Source organism: Excalfactoria chinensis, chromosome 1 (assembly GCF_039878825.1).
Source record: "Excalfactoria chinensis isolate bCotChi1 chromosome 1, bCotChi1.hap2, whole genome shotgun sequence".
Classification (NCBI taxonomy): Eukaryota; Metazoa; Chordata; class Aves; order Galliformes; family Phasianidae; genus Excalfactoria; species Excalfactoria chinensis.
Genome location: NC_092825.1, coordinates 7,738,051 through 7,757,865, shown reverse-complemented (window position 1 = coordinate 7,757,865; position 19,815 = coordinate 7,738,051). Strand labels below are relative to the sequence as shown.

At 38.5% G+C, this 19,815-nt stretch overlaps 1 protein-coding gene across 1 annotated transcript in view; it reads right to left on the bottom strand.

Annotated features, from left to right (window-relative positions):
• Nucleotides 1-19,815, bottom strand: part of SEMA3D (semaphorin 3D) — a 141,048-nt gene that overhangs the window by 9,784 nt on the left and 111,449 nt on the right. The window contains exons 12-17 of the mRNA XM_072336696.1: nt 12,179-12,401; nt 9,240-9,328; nt 7,496-7,537; nt 6,161-6,318; nt 3,847-3,911; nt 1,629-1,768 (exon numbers count right to left, since the gene is read on the bottom strand). Of these exons, the coding sequence (XP_072192797.1) occupies nt 1,629-1,768; nt 3,847-3,911; nt 6,161-6,318; nt 7,496-7,537; nt 9,240-9,328; nt 12,179-12,401 (717 nt within the window). The remainder of the gene's footprint in view (nt 1-1,628; nt 1,769-3,846; nt 3,912-6,160; nt 6,319-7,495; nt 7,538-9,239; nt 9,329-12,178; nt 12,402-19,815) is intronic.

Below are 19,815 nucleotides of genomic sequence, written 5' to 3'. Positions count from 1 at the left end.
TAAAGGCTGATACACTTCTAGCTGGGTTTTCACTTCAACCATCTGTGGCTGAGTGAGGTTGGCCTGCTGATCAAAAGACCACAATTTCTTTCCAAGTGTGGAGAGTAATGGCGGTTAGAGATGGCATTTCAAACCAGAAATCTCCTTCCTTTGATATTCAGTGCATTTAGTGGGAGGGAGGCATGTGTCTGTAAATTAATGAGATGTTTACTCCCAGTAAAGAGTCCTTGCCAATCCAAAGCACGAGTAATAGAAAGGGTGTAAATTGAAAGCACTGCTGCATCATAATCAACACAGAGCCTTGTGTTTTGTGTCTCACATGGAGGCAAATCAGATGTGCCTTAAATCTCCACACTTGCAATCTGGGCCAGATTGGAGTCTTCACTTTGAGGTGGCCTCCTCTCTAGAGACCTCCTTCCATGCTATGGGCAATGCTTAGGGATGATGGCGTCAAGTCACCCAGAGGGGATGCTCCCATGAGAACCTGCCCTCGCTTGCACGTCCCCAACTTTCTACACTCAGAAAACATCATAGGACAAGTTATCACTAAGAGTGGAAGACTGGTTGTGTGCTTGATAGTTCCCCTCATTTAAACTAATTTTGTCTCAGATGAACATTTAACAGAAAAGCGTGTCTGATACCCGAGAGAAGATCATTTGAAAGGGCAGTTCTTTTCCCATCTCCTTCCCCGTTGCCATGGTTGCAATCACAGCAGTATTTGGCCTCAGTCACAAAACCATTCATGTATGAGAAAGGCTGTGAGGACTCCTGAGGTTTGAAATTCACTCAAACCCAGTCCAGACCAGTCCCAGTCTGTTGACCTTTTGGACAAGTAGGAGGGCCCCTTTGTCATTAGTTCAGAAAAGAATCTGTTGGACATTGTCCAAAGAGTGAAGGAGAGAACTGGAGGTTTTTCCAGGGCTTCTCCACAAGTAAGGACCACAAAACTGCCTCTCGTGGGAGTTAAGGACCATCACAAATCTCACTGTTTTCTACTTTGGGTGGAAGGTTCAGATTTTTAACTTCACATCTCTGCTTCGACAAAGAATACCATTCCAGAAACATCCTCACACTCAACTAACAAGAAAAAAAACAAAAACAAAAAAGCTCTTAACTGCACAACCTATCCCTTCTCAGGGGAGACAGCAATCCATACAAGGAAATTCTTAGCTGCAGTGCTTAACACGATAAGAGAAAGCAGACAGACACTAAATGGAATAGAGATTTAATTAAAGCAGAGAGCTTTGCACATAGTTTTACCTGTGGAAGTAGTTGAGCTAATTACTGAACAAAATGGCTTTATTTATTTTTAGTGCTTTCAGGGTCGTTTTTTACCTCTGCAAAAAGCCTAAATACTCTTTTTTGTTTTCTTTCTCTCTTTTGTTTCTTTTCTTTCTTTCATAAAATGAGCATGTAAGTCAAAATAAGTATCTAGATCTGCTTATTATCCAGTGCAAATGGCTTTTCTCTTCCCCACTGCATGCCCCAAATGGTGATACCAGAATGCTATGTGATACCTAAGGTGAGGCAAGGAAAAGTAAAACACTGGCTAATTCTAGTAACTCCTGCCTTTCAATGCTCAGCTGAATTCTCTATAGAGGAAACTTGCCTTGATGACTATAACTTACCTCTTCTCGATGCTCTTCTCCAGAGCGTTGAATATACCACCTAATAGAGGCTTGCTGGGACTTAGGAATACATTCCAGAAATGTTGAATTAAATTCAATGCCAAAAATCACCTTTTCATCAGCAGTTTCATGACTAATGCCTGGAAAGCAAACATGGTACAGGAGATTAACCCTGACCTGGTTTTTAAAGCAATGGGAAAATAGCCTGATTCAGAACAGATGCTATAAGAGTGAGTGAATTATAAAAAAGCAAAAGGAAACTTAACTTTTAGCTTAAACTATAACTATGAGGATTTAGAGGCAGCTGCTAACCTTCCTCCAGTGCAACTGTTTTTTAAGGAGGTCAATAAAACCTATATCGTGAGCTTGCTCCATTTTAAAGTGGAGGCTTTCACATTTGAGGAATTTAAAATCTGACCTGTATTTTTCCTTTATGTAATGCAACTAGTAAACCTGAGAGAGATGGAGAAAATGCTAGAGGTAGACTGTAAGGTTTGGTTTGTTCCTATTAAACACTTTAAAGGAGTTGCAGGGTTAAAGTCAAGTTTGCCTCTCTTCAGAATAATTTGAAATTCCATGTCAACATGTTTCAGACCAAACACTGAAGTACACAAGCATATCTGCATTCTTTCTTGGCAGTTGGTAGACCTGAGCATTTCTAATCTCTGCAAGTCCGTATCTCTTTCCTTGTTCATGCCTTATCTGCCTTATCATCAGACAAAAGCTGTTTATTACACCCTGCAAATAACACAGAGGAAGGTGAAAGCAGTGACGTCTCCTAAATCAAAAGTTATCTCAACAATAAAATGGATACAGTTTTGGATTGATTTCTTTTTTCTATATAGTACAAACATGTATGAAAGCTACAGAAATTCAAGCTCACTGCATTAAATGCTTTTATTTCATTTCACCGTGCCACAGAGATTTCTGTAGAGCCAAATAATTTCATGCAGCCAATGCAGTCTCTGGGACAGAATCTTACACAGTGGAGAACTGAATTTAAGTAGGTTTTGGGGCCATTATGTTAATTATCACAAATAGCATAAATAAGCCAAGAACCTGAAGTGGCACAGGTCAACCTTATGGTTTTATGGCACACAAGGGTTGTCCTCAGCTGGGTAAAATTTCTGTTGGGTTTGCTATATCCTGGCAAAAGATTATTACCAATTTCCATGTGAAGACATTTTGCATTGTATAGGAAAACTGACTCTTCCAGTATCTAGCTATCCTTCCAGGAAACTGTGACATTGTCAGCCTTTCCTACTAACATCTACTTGTAAAGCAGAAAGTAGAGAAATTCTGGCCTTTGGGGAATGAACAGGAGTTTTGCCATTTACTTTAATAGAAATGAGACTTTACCCTGACTCTTTTACTATGTCTGCATGTACATATGTACAGTCAGAGTCCTCTATACTGTGCAGCAGCTTTAGGCTTTGATCCTGTGGTGAGCAGCTCTGATTTCTGCAGGGGCTCATGCCGAGATCTACGGCAGGCATCCAGTACCACCGCAGCATGAAAGTCACCAGAGATCAATAGAAAGTGGTGGCTTTTCCCAGATCAAAATTTGAGCACAATGATACTATCAATACTATTTTGACTGGGTTGTTCACATTAATAACTGACTGTGTGAGCTCCAGACAAACCCAAACTTGGTTTTGAATGCTTTTCATTTATTTTATGCTGCCGCAGAGATCGCTGCATAACCTCAGGATTTCATACTGACAGTGCACACTGCAAGGGAACTGCTGCAGCTGCCAAAGGAGCAAGCCAGACTCCTTGGCATCCGAAGAGGGTGTGGGAATAGGAGGGGGGAGCTGACAGGAGGGAGTGTATGCTCTTGTTAATAACAGGAGTACTTAAGAAGCCATGGAGAGAGGAAGTGGCTGCTTTGGCAGCCAGAGATGGGTCTTGGAACTTGCATCCATGTGGGCAAATAGGAAAAGATAGTGTATTGTGCTGTCATACCTGAGCGTTTCCCCATGAGATTGTCTCCCCTATTTCTCTACTAACAGAGATGCTAGTGGCTGCTTGGGGTGATGTGTGCAATATTTTTCTTCCCCTTGTTGGATGCTGGAGATGGTGGCCCATGTGGGATCCATGGGTGCTGACCTGATATGGCTCTCCCCTAACTAGCCTGGCTCTGGGAGTTTAAGTGTGGGTTGAGAAATGTATCTGAAGCACAGTAAAGACAGCTATTTTAATGGTCCAAAATACTCACTGTCTTCCACATCCCAGCATTGTGCGACAGGGTCTCCATATTTGACATCTTGCCTTCTGGCTCTCCTATGGGAAAAGCATGAAAACTTGTAACACTTCAGGCATAATTGCTGGAATTCAACAGCAAAATGCAGAGGAGTTCAGCAGATGTGAAGGCACATTGCTCCCACCCTACTGCTGCCAATTACAGTCTTAACTAAAACCAGCTTCACCCTCAAAGCAGCATGTGGCCTAGAGAGATTTGTACAATTGACATCAAGAGAAAGGGCCTGTGATTTGGGAAAACCACTGGGAGGGGAAAGGGTGGGAAAAAAAAAAAAAAAAAAAAAAAAAAAAGAGAGAGAGAGAAAAAAGTCTTCCTAGAATAAATAATGTGCCATAAAGTGAGAGAAAAACCTGCTTTAAGAGTCTAGTTAAACTTGCTCTAACAGTCTGCTCCAGATACAGGTGTCCTGGTGGGTGGACAGTATTGTAAATCTCTGGAAAAATCTTTTATGCTCTATGCCATGAAAAAGATCTAAGCTTCAGCAGATAATAATAAAACATGAGCCCAGGATCAGCTCAAGGTGATACTGGCCAGTAAATCAACCACTTAAATGAGGGTAGAAAACTTATACTTTACTTTGGTAACAATAAATAAATAAATAAATAAATAAAAAGCTAAATCTGACTGTCTTTCATCCGTATGGATTGAAAAAGAGCTTAAATCAAAGATTTGAGACCATTTCATACTAAACTTGCTCAGTAATATCTGTGTCTTACTTGAACTCACTGCAATTTTGTGTAATAATATTAAAAAAAAAACAAAAACAAAAACACAACTTGTCATCTGTAGATGATTGCATTTATCTCCGAAGAGATACAAACACAAGTTTTTAATTTTTCAGTAGAACAATTGGAGACTCTGGGAGGAACTCCCTTTCTCACAGTGACACTGAAGAAGGACCTCACATCTATAGAGTGGTGCCTCAGCAGGAGAATGGCTTCCCAAGGCCGAGCTGTAGTAAAAACTGTAGGCATGATGGAAGCAAAGGCTGCTCAGTGGAAGAAAAATATCCAACTGATCTACTGGAGGATTCCCAAAGCTGGCCACACATCCCTTGTTTGGGAGTCACAGACTTTTTGCCTACCCACCAAATGAACATCTGTTGAAAAGTGTGTACCATCAATCTCTGTGTCCCAGCCCACCTCAGGCTTCAGCAAGCCTCACGTGTGACTAACTTTGCAGTGAGCCTGAACACTTGCTTTTCTCCTTTCATTTATGCTTTTCTGAATTTAGTTTGCTTTGGCTTCAAGGGAAAACACATAAAGTTCCTTGACACCATGACACAATAACCCATGACTCATTAACTTCAATGCTCTGTCTAATTGCTTAGGTTCCAGTGCTGCAGCCCCTGAGGAAGAAAATCTTGTTCCAGAGCCTGAGCTCAGCCTGCAACCTCTGACCCTCGCTACAAGAATTACTGTCAGGAAGGCTCCATGCAAAGAGGAATGAAGAGGCTGTGGACAATCAGCCAGCTCAAAACTCTGGCTAAATGAGACCAAAATTCCAGCAGGCACATCCCAACCTGAACCAACAGCTTAGGTACTTCACCACCAGAGCCTGCAGCATGCTCTTCCTCCATGCAGATCCATGCTGCTGCCCCAGATGATGTGGACAGAAAGTTTAGATACTGCTTCTGTCACTGTGGAAAAGCTGCTTCTGGCATGGCCCAGTCGCACTGCTTAAATCTCTGTCTCCCTCTCATGGCTCAGACCATAAATACAGTTTAAGAGAGTGAGCTGCTTTATCAGAGTTAGTTAAATCAGTTAGGAAAAGTTTGTTTAGATCACGGAGCTAAATGCATTTTTTTTAGTGAGCTAACTACACTTCATTACTGATTACTCTGGAATACTATAGTATGGCAAACTGCTTTATAAATACAGTTGTTCACTGTGCAAAAAGCAAAAGTTTAAGAGAGTTTCTCATGTCTCTCTTCCACTGTCACAACTTGGTACTCGACCTGAGAATCTCATGCATTAAAGCATTCAGCATAAAAAAGGAAAGTGTTGGATTTATTATCCTAGCTGAAGAAGTCAAGTCACTGCCACACACACTTAAACAATGCTATGTTGTTTTCTCATCTTTTTGAGCAGAAAATGAGAAACATGGCCAGAGTTTGATCAAATTTTAAGGCTAATGACATGGCGGGTTAAAGTAGACAAAAGGAAAAAAAGAAAAAAAAAATTACAAAAAGTGGTACATTCTTATTGCAAACCCCTACAATTCCTGCAAGAAATAAGATCTTTTACAGCATGTGGTACTTTTTTCTTACCTTTTAGAAGTGGGGGCGTATCTGGAACAGGAGTTTCCATCCCAGGCACAGTATGGGTCTCTGGCAAGGCAGCAGTCTGCACAAGCCTTCCCATACGTGTGACATCTGTGCAGAGAGAGCTGAACCAATCCATCCCTGGAACCAATGTACAATTGTTGCTGCAAATCAGGCAAAACAAATGAATTAGGATCATTCTCCAAGTAGCCTGGCTCTTCTTCAGTGCCACACTTGCACACTTTCAGCCTTGCCCCAGATTTTTAAAAAAACAGAGAGAATTCCACCTTTACTGTAAACAGTTTCTCAGGGCTCAGTATGAACTGGGCAGTCCCCAACATACCCTAATGGCAAACGCACTGCTGTCTTGGAAAGATATCAGCACTCAACACCCTTACACTTTTAGCTTTGTGCTGTGTCAAAAATAAAACCACAGAAGCAGTGCATGGTGAGAGGGGCTTATAAACACGTTTTAAATAAAGGGGCTGGCTAGCCATGATGTTATCAATCCAATAAATAGAGATGACTTTGTGTGAATAAAATATCATCTTCCGCTCCTGATGCTTAGGTAGTACAGGGATAACATTATTCACCTCTTCCCAGTGCGTGAGTAGATCGCTAATTGAGACAAGGGTGGTCTAAGTGCTTACTGCTGAGCCAGAGCTGGCTCAATGCTATACTTCCAGCTGGCTTGCCACCTTTTTTTCAGGGAAGACAGGACCCAGCTGTTCTCTGCGTGCCTGCATGGCAGAATACCTCCTATATTTGGTGCACACTGCTGAAGCCACCTCCGTGGATGCCTCTCAAGCTTACAGAGTCATCTCAGAGCCTGGAGATGCCCTGAAGCCCTTTCCCATAGGGCTTTCCAGCTGGGACTGGACCCACCAGGAGGGACCACCCCGATTCAAATTTAGAGGAGGGTCTGTTTGCAGGCTTTGCACATACAATGTTAAGTCGAATGAGGCCCTAAGCTCTCTTCACTGCTAATACATAAAAATAACAACAATAATTCTACTAATAATTTATTGCTATATTGTAAAGAGACAAGTATTTCTAGTGCTCAGAAAACAAATGTGCAGTGAGTTCATTCACAAATCCCACAACCATATGACTAAAGATTTGTTTCCATGAATAATTACCAGTTTGGGTACACAAATTACTGTTTGTAAGCAAATGTGAATTAGGCAGGGAAACAAGTTCTAACATGCCTCCTTTTTTCCAGATAAGTTTTAAGAGCTAACCATGGAAAGTTTGACCAATAAGTAACAAAGGACACCTAAAAACAAGCTTACTGTTTGGTGTACCATATATCCTGCAGTAATTTAACAGCTTTGTGATTACCTGCTTCTGAGAAATCTCCATTGTTGAGATAAATGAAGGGTGCTGAAAAAACAAATTAGGAAAGTTCATAAGTTCACACCTTCCATACTGTTAATAAAATGAGAACAGAACTCCACATTTCTGAAAGGTATTTAAAATTGCAGATCAATTTACTTGGTTTAAACAAATATTAAAGCAAAACTATAACAAACAAATCAAACAACAAAACTCATTAAATTCATGCCTTCAGGAATGCCTCCCATAGATTTTTTGTCTTTAATTTATAGAGTTTGCAATCTACACAATGTACAACTATCTGCTGCACCAGGATGCATTGAACTTCTACAAAAGTGAATTTTCTGTCTGTTACTGATGTAACAACAGGACAAAGTTCAGAGTATTACCTATCTCCTAGTAGAGGATGATTAATCTACACCTACTGTTTAACATTAATGTGGTTCTAGGAAATAAGTGATGCTTTTTCAGCCTCTCTTCCCCTTCAATTTTCTGGATTCAAAAACATAGAGGTAATGTCAATGTTACCAATAAAAATATGGAGAAATGTCTGCTGAATAGAAAAAAATGATTTTTTTTCTATTTTTTTCTTTTGTTTGTTTATTGCTTTTGTTTTTTAATATATGGTACATTTGCCCTTGACATTGTGTTTTAAAAATGCAGCAAATGGCTGTGCATACTGAATCTCCCGATTACTTGGCCTTCCATTAAGTAATCTTGGTGTTTCCAGAGCAAAATTTATAATTGGTGTCCAATAAATTTAGAAGAAGGCATCCTTCTTCTCCAAGAAGGAGATCATTTAAATCAAAACTTTACCAAACTCAGAACATATCAAAATGCATTGTAAAAATATTTTTTTAAGGACTGTGTCCTTGTGGTTGGAAAACACTGTCTCTAAGTCTCGAATTCATTTATTTATCATGGTAAGAAACTCTTACAATGACCTTGTAAAGCACATAGGAGTGACAATGCAAAGCAATGTAAGAATACAAAGAACGAAGAAGAAATTTCCAAATGGAAAAGAAAATCTGTTGGGAAGGCACACGTCAATTTTTCTACTGTTATGATACGTCTCTGAAAGCTTCCCTGCAAGCAATGAGGTCAATGAGAAATTATGCCTACGCAGCAGAAAGGAAGTTTGGGTTTTTTCAGAAGTTCTCTTTATGAAGAAGTCATTGGCATTAGCACGGCTCTAGTGACTTTTCTTCACTATCACTCAGCCAGAATAACTAAACCAAAATGGTCAAAAATGCTGAGTGAGCCCACATCAAAGGATTAAAACACATTGATAATCAAAACTTAGTTTGATTTATTTTCTTTTAGTTCTCAACTCCTAAAGTTGTTTATTTTATTTTTTTTTATTTTTTTTTTTTTTCCCCCTACATCTGTGAGTTCTCTTGCTTGCTTGGTTTTTAAATTATAGTTGTGTGAAGAATAATTCCAAAGCCCAGATAATGGGAATATCACCATTAAAAATAAAACAATAGTAAATAGCTCAGGCTCAAAATAGGATTGCAAAGTAGAACGAGACGGAAAAATTGAGACTTTCTATGAGTTTGAAAAATCCTGTTCTTTTGATTTTGTTATTTTTTCAATTGACTTTCTTAGGGAATATCAAGGCATTTAAACACTGACATGTTGTCCCTCTGGAATTTTAAAGTAGTTTCACTGAGCAAACAGTCATACAGATAAAGGCATTCTAAGCCTTTAAGTCTCCTGAGTAATTGATGTAGTGTCTGTTAATGCTTACCTTGAATATCTGTAGTTCTTCCAGGACAACCTCCTCTTTAGTCCACTTCTCCTTGGTGATACTCACAGCTTTCAGTACTGTGCCTATGTCTGAAACAAACATTCACAACATTCACCATATGAAACATACTGTTATGTCTCAGCTAATTCATTTACTTCATTTCACAGTTGGACTCATATATTCAGAGTTGGACTCCATGATCCTTATACATCCTTCCAACTCAGGTTATTCTATGATTCTAGGATTTTATCCAACTTGTACATGTTTGTAAAACAAACAAACTGATTTTGTAAACTTTGATCACAAAATAAAAAACATCAAAAACTGTGAGGAAGAGAAAACCAATGCAGCCTTCAAATGGCATCTACCTTTATATGCATCTGTTGCTTTTTATATAGCTCCATATAATATGCTTACAGTATGTCTGAGCCAATGCAACTGTGCATTGTTGTGCTTGGCATAGATGGTCTAACTCTGCTGCTACACAAATACATAAGCATACACATTCGTGATGTCAGCTGGAATTTTCTGCATGTTTGCTTTACCTGGAATTGTGACCTATCTGACCCAATTTAATTACAATCAAATCAGTAGAAAACTGTTTTATTCTTAATAGAATTAATTTTCATCAGCATAACTCCTCAATCAGAAATAGTTTTCAAAACAACACCAAGACCTTAAAAACTGCTGAGGAAAGTGAGCTGGGTGCTGTAATGGTCAATGTAGAAATGGCACAGCACAGCTTAATCCTAAGCACTATCTCTAATACTGAAATGATGGAAAATAATACACTGTAATGCAAAGAATTAGAGTTTCATTCTTGTTTTTCCAAGCTATAGGAGATCACACTGCCAATCAAAGTTAAAATTATTTCAGTTTGCCTTATATATTAGACATAGTTTTGTTTTGTATGTGATTGCCAATGCCTGTGTATATGCAAAGCCCAGCAGTGTGGTTGCATGTGCAGAACTGACTGCCTTCCTAAATTCTGCAACAATATGGTTGCATACATTCAAACACATAGCAAGTTTCCTTTTTACCTGCTGCTAAACATCCTAGGCATTATTTGATATATTTGCATTCAGTCTGTCTATATGATGTTTGAAATTTTATCTTCAAGTCTAGAATTCCTTTTTTCAATGAGACAAATTTAGAGAATAAAAAGGAACAAAATGTTGTGTCCCTGGAAAAGAAAAGTCACTTTTAAGGAAGGCACTGCTGTTAAATCTGCATCTATATATCGCAGAGTGCCATCTAGTGACTGCATGGTACACACTGGGACCCTCCAATATGAAAAACTACTGTCAGTGCTGGGTAGAGACAGGTAATTTGTCAGTATTTTGGTTGCTGTTCTCTAAATGTAATTGTATTGCTTCGACAAACTTAATAGCAGAGAACAGAAAACATCTGAAAGCATCTCGGCAATCACAGAAGGAATATCTCATGTTTTTTAATGAGTAAACCCATCTTTTCTGATATTCATAAAGAAGCAGAGATTTTCTGCAAATTTTATTCTTGACTTTCCCAGGCAGATGGGGAGTAGAGGCCGCATTAATGGAAATGTATTGTAATGTAATTAATGGAAAAACTGTGTTTTTCCAACTCCGACTTATGGGGATTGTACGGCACTCTCACACCTCTTTCTTTTGGAAGATAAGAGTTGAGAGGAGAGTTGAGCTAAAATACATAAATGTTTCAAAAGAGGCTCTGTCTGAGCTTGCGAATGTGATGATGCAGGTGGGATAGCCCACATTTTGTAAGAGGTGGTGCCCTCTGACAATTCACTCCTTTTCCCAGATCACTTCAGAGTACCCATAGCTATCAAACTACACTCTGATATCAAATTTGCTCATAGGTCAGAAAAAAAATGCTGTATAATCCAAGCTCTGGACTAGGACTCAAACAAAGATTTCATTTCTCAATTCAGTAGCTCACTCGCTGCCCTAGGACAAACATTTTCCTCCCCATGTAACTCTCTGTTTCATCTATTGTGAGATAAGGATAATGGCAATGACCTCATTAGTGAAGTATTTTGATGTAATGGTGCAAAATGCTTTATCAGAGCTATTACCATTTAGGGAACTTCAAACTGTGGATTAAGAACATGAAATTTCAGTGGAATAAGACCAGTGATTATATTTTAAAAGTATTATGAATTGGTATGCTAATAATTCTTAGCATATCGTATATACTATAAGATGATTCATTCACTGATTTTAAATTTAAATATTATGTTAAAACCAAACTTTTTTTCCTTACAGCACATAGCTATCAGAAAATCTAAATATGTACACAATTATCCACTGACAAACTGCAAGTCATGTCTCTTCCCTGACAGAGTAGTTTAGTCCCTCTCTGTTCAATCGTGGTCCTTTACTTTGGAGCTACTCATGTTGCAAAGTAATATTCTTAAATACATTTAAGTAAAATCATTGCTTTAGGCTGCATCTGAAATCTTTCTTAGCTTTTCAGTGTCAGAAGAGATTTAATGCTGATGCACCATGTCACTGCTGATAACAGACATTAATCCTTGAGGTTATTAAGGTTATTATTTTCCTTTTTTTCTTTTAATTGCCTACTGATATGCTGCCAGTGGGAACTGGAGCCAGATCACCATGTAACATAAAGAGCAGTACTGAACAGAACTCAGAGGGTAAGAAAATCTAGCTATTCTGACCCATAAGTGGATTATCACCTTGGGGCCGTGAGCCATTAAAATCTTAATTTTAGTCTTAATTTCAGTATAAGTGTCTTGAGATTACAAATTAATCTAATTTAACAGTTTTATGAAGTCCCATCATACAAGCAGGAGCATCTAAATGCTTTCTGAAGCTGTAAGCTTAGGAAAAATATCAACAGGTTTATTCAGGACCTGCTAGACTAGAAGAGCCCTTAGAGAGCAGGATCTGTGCAGAACAATAATGGAAATCCTTTCCTACCTGTTCCCAGGAAAATAACATCATATTGCCCATCCTCTGCCATGACATGATCCACCACAATCTGAGTCAGCCGATAGTCCACATTGATTCGTGTGAACACTGGTCCTCCCGTCAGCGGGTAAACAGATTTGTACATCAGGGGATGGCGCTTTATAAAGCTAATGACTTCATCAGGAAAATCTCTGGTAGATTTTATGAGTGGATCATAGGTTTTGCTTGGACACTGAAAGAAAGAAAGAAATAGACCAAGAAGGTGAGAAGTATAGCAGGGAAGAAATACAACAAATCTGCAGGTATCTCTGTGTGTATCAGGAAAGCAGTTTATTCATTTTGAAATCTTGAGAGCTCCATCCAGCTCCTCATAGAATCACAGAATCATAGAATCACAAGGTTGAAAAGGACCTACAAGATCATCTAGTCCAACTGTCCTCCCTTTACCATACCTACAGAAAACCATTAAACCATATCTCCTACCTCCTTATCTCAGAAACCCTGAAAAGCAGGACACTTCTCTAGATGCTTAAATAAGAGTGCAAGTTTAGTTGATTTCCACACAGTAAGACTTTGGTCAGTGTAGACTTGTTTTTTTTTATCTATATGTCTAGTAGCATATAGAAGTTGAAAGGAAATTTGACTCACAATTGAACAAGCTCAATGAAAGCACATTGGGAAGCTCAGTATTTGCTTCTAGTGTGTGCTTCCATGATTCTTCAAAGGGCCATTTTCTTCCAGACTTCTCCACTCACTTCTCTGTTAATTTTTATCGCTCTCCAAAAGTGCTTCTCCTTCATCTTGACTTCCCTTAATCCTGCTTCCACCTATTCTCCATTCAAAACTACCTACAATTTGCTAATTTGTTTCATTTCACCAGTTTTTACTCCTACTACTCAGAATTATGTACATTCCATTTCTGTTAGTTTTATTCCCACACCAGAACCTGCCTATAGATCAATATACACAAGATTTGAAGAAAAAAATCCTGCAGTTTTTTTGTTTTTTGTTTTTCTCCTTTCTCAGTCAGACATTTTGATAACATAAACTATAAGTTAGAGGGGAGATGAAGTGCTTTTATAAGACAGTAAGGAAAAGAAGATTGCATGAGAAAATAGATGTTTGGTGTTGGATAAAATATTAATAACTTTTTATTTATTGTACTTACCAGTCTATTAACACAAACTAGTTAAAAGCTATGTGCAATTTTTTAACTCTATCACCAAATGGCTTTTAAGAGCAAATACAAGGTCTTTTCTGTTTCTTCACCTACAAGTGTTTCTTTAACATTCACACCACTGTCATCAGTAATAAGAATATATCCTTATTACTAACATTCAATTAGTACATCCATCCATGCACAAAGATGCACATCAACCTTTTTATTCAACACATATTTGAGACAGCAAAATTCAGCCAGAAACAATCTAATAATACAGGAAAATAACTTCTTTTTGTTTTGTTTTGTTTCTTTTTAAAAATAGGAACTATTTGTATATAATACTATAACAGATGCTATTGGTATAGACCACTTTAGAAATCTGGTCTTCTTTGTAAGTTACAGACTGAATCTATATTCTTTTAGAAATCAGGTTTTCTGTGAGAACACTTGTAAAATCAACCGGATATCGGGTTGCCCAGTACTTCTTCTCAATCAAAAGCAGCATTTGGTCTCCTGTACTTCATTTTTCAAAAGCATCACTATAAATCCAAAAGCTTCTCATGATGAGATTTGTACATCTGCAAAGAATTTCACGTCGTCAATCCCTGCCTCACTCATGGGAGTATTATCACTTCAGATATTTTACAAGACAAGGAAATCAAATCTGGACTGAAAGGAGAAATGAATGAGCTAACACACAAGGTAGCTCTTCTGTTCAAGACAAAAATATCTCTGTGAGGTTAAATTTGCAAACTGCTGAATAAAATATTTTTGCTCTTATCAATATAAAGGACTTTCAACAGCAAGTCTAGAGTGCCCTCCGCTGGCTTCCATGGGATAATCCCGAGTATTTAAAGTGTGGGTTCTATTCACTGTTCACTGCATTTCCTTCAGGAAAATCAAAGAATATTTCATTTGTGCATAGAAAATAAATAAATAAATAAATAAATATCAGGTACAAAAATTAGCAAGAGAAACATAAGCAGAAATGCTGCTACCAGATTCCTGCTCTGATGTGATTGGAAAAGGGTATGTGCTTCTGGTACTGAGGCTGAGCTTCTGCCTTGTGGGCAGGAAGTCCATGTTCGACTAGCACTTAATTTCTCCGGGGAAATATTCTCAGAGAAACTGTTGAAGAAAGCCACTAGCAAGTGCTTTAGCTGTGCTCCTTTTTCTAGACATTGTATAGGGCCGGTAATCAGAGGCCACAGCTTCTAGTAAACTGTGAATCCTACACCTCATATTTATTTTTCTTGTAATAAAGGCAGATTCTCCAGATGCCAGATGACTCCTACAGCTCATTATTTCTTCGAAGTGACTTTTTCAACTCATTCACATAGCTGAAACCCTTGTGCAAACTCACAGCTGCAACATCCTTTTCTATGGTTTTGAAAAATGTAGTCTCATCCTCTTTTGGGGTCCAGAATACTGCTGCATTGAGAAAACCCCTGTACACTTCCCCAGAGTCTTCCACTTACTGCTAGAGCTGGCTCCCAATTCTGTTAGACCCATACTGACCACCTAATCAATTCAGCTGATTCTTTCGCTTATATGTAATTTTGTGCTTTATTGCAGCATGATTCTCACATATACTGCTTGAAAACAACTCTTAAACCTGTCTCCCTGGTAACCTTCAAACTTCTCCCTTCCATTTTTTGGGTGAGTAAGCCAAGCAACACTTAGTTGCAAGGTCAGTCATGCTTGTGATCCGCTATGTGTGCATTCCTTTCCACAGCTGCCTGCATCCAGCACCAGATCTCTAATCTGAGTCTAGGAAAGCTTCTCTTTTTAATATGGAGGCACCTAGATGTCTTAGTGTGGCAGTACAGGTAATTGTAAGAACTTGACAATCCATCTGATTACACATTTTTGCATATAAACTGCTCACTGCTGATTTTTAACTCAAAGCAATCCCTGTATTTTGTGCCAGGTGGAGCCATAACACAATCTGTGAAGAAAGAAATGTGATTGTATCTTTGTAGTGCTCTGGGAGAAAGTTAAGATTTGCAATGAAGATGCTCAACAGTCTTTCTTCATAGCTCATTTCTACAAATCTCCAGCTTGAAACATATTCTATCTATGGTGCAAGTTAAGAGCTTGAGGTTAGGATTTGTTCCAGTATGTAAGGTTTGACATTATCCAAAACATTTTTATTAAGAACAGCACATACAGTGACAAAGGCTGAGCCTGTTCCTCCTTCATTTCTGGCAAACTTCCTTCTCACAGCCATGCAACTTCAGCCACAAGTACCAAAGCTGTCTCTCAGGCTCAGGACCGGACTGGACAATTCCTTCTCTCAGGTTTCAAATGCCGTGTCACTGCCTGGGAGGATGCTAGTCAGCCCATGCCAGCTTTAAGCAGTACAGTGAATACAGGTCTGTGCTTGAACTTGTCCTCCGGCTTTATTTAGTAAGAATGCAGCTTGAGTGATTTAAGAGACTGTAACTTATTTTCTAGTCCTTGTGTGGATTGATTTTGATGGCTATCTACAGAAATTAGAGATTCTGTTAGAGTACCCACTTGCTTAGCACTATTTCCAGAACAGTTAAATCTCCTTGTCTTCATAAAAACTTCACAGCTTTTAATTGAAAGTAGAGTTTAGGATCCTGAATCAACTAGTGGCTTTAAAAATTTATCCACAGACAGTAAGTTAAATTGAGATACATTCCATCACATATTAGCTTGTTTTTCCAAATATACAATGTAATGCATGGCTATGAAACAAACAAACAAACAAACAAACAAAAACAAACAAAAAAAGCAGCAAGAGAACAAAGTTGGGATTGTATTATTGTCTTCTGATTCTTGCTGAAAGGATATTCCTTGAAAAAAAGCAATTTAATACAGGTACAAAAGTAGACAAAGAGGAAAGTCCTACTGATAAATAAATAAATAAATAAAATAGTTCATTTATAAATATATCTTGCAGTGAGATTGCCCTAGAGGTTTTATGCTAGCTTTTGCATAAGAATTTCACCCTCTGACATGCTGCATGTGATCTCCCATATTCTGCTTCCTGCTGTGCTTTCAGAAATTAAAGGTTTTGCAAGCTTATATCCTTAAGGTGGGCTGTAGTCTAATTGTTTTTTGAAGATAGCAGTAACGGTTTAACAACTTCACAAGGAAATACATGATCTCATACTACATAGCAAAAGTAACAAGACACTACAGAAAGGGTGTTCCCCCAACAAGAAAAAGTAGATTTTAGACCTAGAAAATAAATAAATAAGTATGTGAGCTGTGATACAAGAGATATGATTCAGACAGCACAGTATCTACACAAAAAGAAACAATGTGTGTTCTTGTTGCACAAACGTTACTTCAGAAATATGTATCTCTCTTTATCCAATCCAGATCTGAATCTTTTCCCCTTTTGTCACAATCTGACCTCCAACATCCTATTGATTTCAAAAACACATTTACTTTTGCAGGATCTGAATCAAAGATTGTTGAAATCAACAGAAATCTATGTTCTTTAATTGCCTTTGGATAAAATCATTCATCAGATTGTTCTACATAGGATGAGAAAGAAAATCACTCTTCTTTCCCTCCCCAACCATGCACACTGATTGCTCTACTATTTACAGCTCAATCCCAGAAACTCATTTATGTTTATAAAATGGGAGTAGCCCCACGGATCATAGAGATGTCCTAGATTTTTTGCCAAAAAAATGTATCAACAGAGAAAGGGAAGAGCAATGACCTCACCCTCTACAAACTACTAGGATAAAATCTCTATCAATATGGAACTACAAAGCTGTTAAAGGATTCCCAAAGGCCTAAACCTTACCTTGCATAATACAGGGAAATTTTTGCCAGCCTATACAAGTAGTTCAAAGAAAATAAGGACTAAGGGTTTGCTCCAAAGATCCACTCGAATCAACAGGACTTTTTCCAATTGTTTTAATGGGCTTTGGATCCCCTCCTAAAAGACCATGAGCAGTAAGAACAGCTGGGCAGGTGTGAATCTGTTATGCTTGGCCAAGGGTGCTATTTCCAGAGGCATCACTAGCTGCATGGCACGATGGATAGAACAAGGGAATGAAAAATTAATTTGGGCCAACCTTTGGCAAAGTCCTCAGGCAGCTGTTTAATGCTGTGTGTCCACCCATCATTACAGAACAATTCCTGTAGGCTTGTGTTTCCTTTCATAGCAATCAATAGGATGCACGATGATAAAGGCTGCACGTCCAAGTGGGTGAGTGAAGCAGCCTTTCACCTCTGAAAATGTGAGTTCATATCCTGCTGAACGTCACATGTGATAGTGATATCGGTGTTCTCTGCCCAGTTCACATTTATTCACATCATCAGCACCAGATGCTGTCTCAGATATGTGACATCTCCCACTGCAGACAATAAGAGATTTGCATTTATATCAAATGTCACAGGATTACGTTGGCAGGGCTGCTTTATGTGGACTACAAAAGAATCTGGCTCCATAAAAGTTCTTACAATACCATTATGCTATCTCATCTTCTGCTTTTGCAACAGGGGTGGGATTCTTCTCACCTGACCTAGATTCTTGTCTTGTATGCTTGAGTTGAACAAAGGAAGTGCCTGTCTCTTTCCTTCTGACAGAGAAATCTAAACAACTGGCTCAGATTTGATGCTTTTCTTTTAGATAGATGTCATCAAGAAAATTTAAATTAGTAAAATCAGTACTGCTAGATAAGAATATTGCGAGAACTACATTCACAATTCCATTAATTCTTAAAGATTGCTTAGGCCTTCATTTTCATAGAAATGTACATGTTCAAAGATGAAAAATAAGTAACAAAAACAAATCAACAAAATAGACAGAGATAGAAGTGCTAAGGACACCTCTATTCAACTGCTGTATAAATGCTGTGGCACAAAACTTTCAAAGAATCAAATCAGTAGTACTGTAGAGCCTTTTGAGTGCATTTGGTGTGAGCTCACTTTGACAATAATCCACCTGGACTGAGTCTTAAACCCAGATAATCTTTAAAGAAACAAAAAAAACTTTTTATTCTCTCACCTTTTAATTATATCCAAATAGAATCAGGAGGTGGTGAATTATGGCAAATCTTTCTCAGATAAAAGCACTTCATACTTCACATATGTAGGGTTTTCTGTCCTTTTCACTCATTAAGTTTTCAGCTTAGAAGAGTGCGGGGTGTGTAGATCTCACACAGTTTTCAAGATATACAGTGTGACTGTGTTAACATTATGTGGGAATCCTGGCCAGGATTTTCAAAAGCTAGTGCCAGAAGTTAGGCTCCTAAATAAACATCCAATTTGCCAAAATGCATAGTGCTTAGTACCAGCTCATGAAGTCAGTAAGAGCTGCAGGATCTAACACCTACTAAAACTGTGACAATTATTTGGGAATCTAAATTTAAGGTATGTAAAAACACATCTATCTTTCATTTAATTGCTTGTCTTCAATTCAGCAATGCTGTTGTCTGCTAACAATTTCAAAACAGTGAAGTTCCCTGTGAGCTGTAAGAGTTTCAATTTCAAGCATGTCAAAAACTTCAGTTTACAAGGGACTTGTTACACTGAGCACTGGACCCACTTTACATAGATTCAGATGCTCATAGACTATATGCACAACAGGGACTTGATAACACTGAGTGAAGTTGGCGTCTGCTGGTTGGGTTTTGCAATGTCCAGGCTTGCAATTTTGATGCATTTCACAAGGAGAAAGAAGCACCACATCAATGAGGCACTCTCTTGGGAGCATTTGATGTAGCCTGTATTAAATATGAAGGAATGAAACAACTCTTAAATCTCTCTTATTTTTTGGAGAACTGTATGCCTTCACCTGGGTATTTCTTCTGCTGGAGGTGTCATCTCTGTTTCAGGCACACAGACCACAGCCATACTAGGATGTCTCCTATCCTTCCTCTATAAGTTGTTTCACTTTTCATGGGATAAGTAGGTTTTGTCTTAGCCGAAAGTAGTAAGAATGTTGCTCAGACATTAACCAGAAAGGGAGAAGATTTCCACTGAAAAGCTCTGTGGATCATCAGACCCTCCCTCTAAGGGAATGCACTAACCATAGACAGGAACTAATACTGACACACTCCTTTTTGCTTTATCCATCAGAGTACAAGTATCTAACCAGTAAGTAGTGAATATACCATGTAGTCAACATTCTCCTGCAGTTCCAGGTAAAGTCTTCCAAACTGTAAATGAGTTCTGCTATAATTATCAAGCAAAAAGTGGAGAAATTGAATAACCTTCAGCTAGTCACTGCTGTTCTGAACAAATTGAGCTTTATGTGCATATAAAGGATGATGAGGCACTGGCACAGACTGCAGAGAAAACAGGTATGCCCCATCCCTGGAGGTGTTCAGAGCCAGGTTGGATGAGGCCCTCAGCAGCCTGATCTGGTTGCTGGCAACTCTAACCATGGCAGTGGTGTTGGAACGAAATGGTCTTTCATGTCTGTTCCAATCTAAGCCATTCTATGAGTCCATGAATCTACTATAAGTTCAGTGAAAAATGCAGAGTCTGA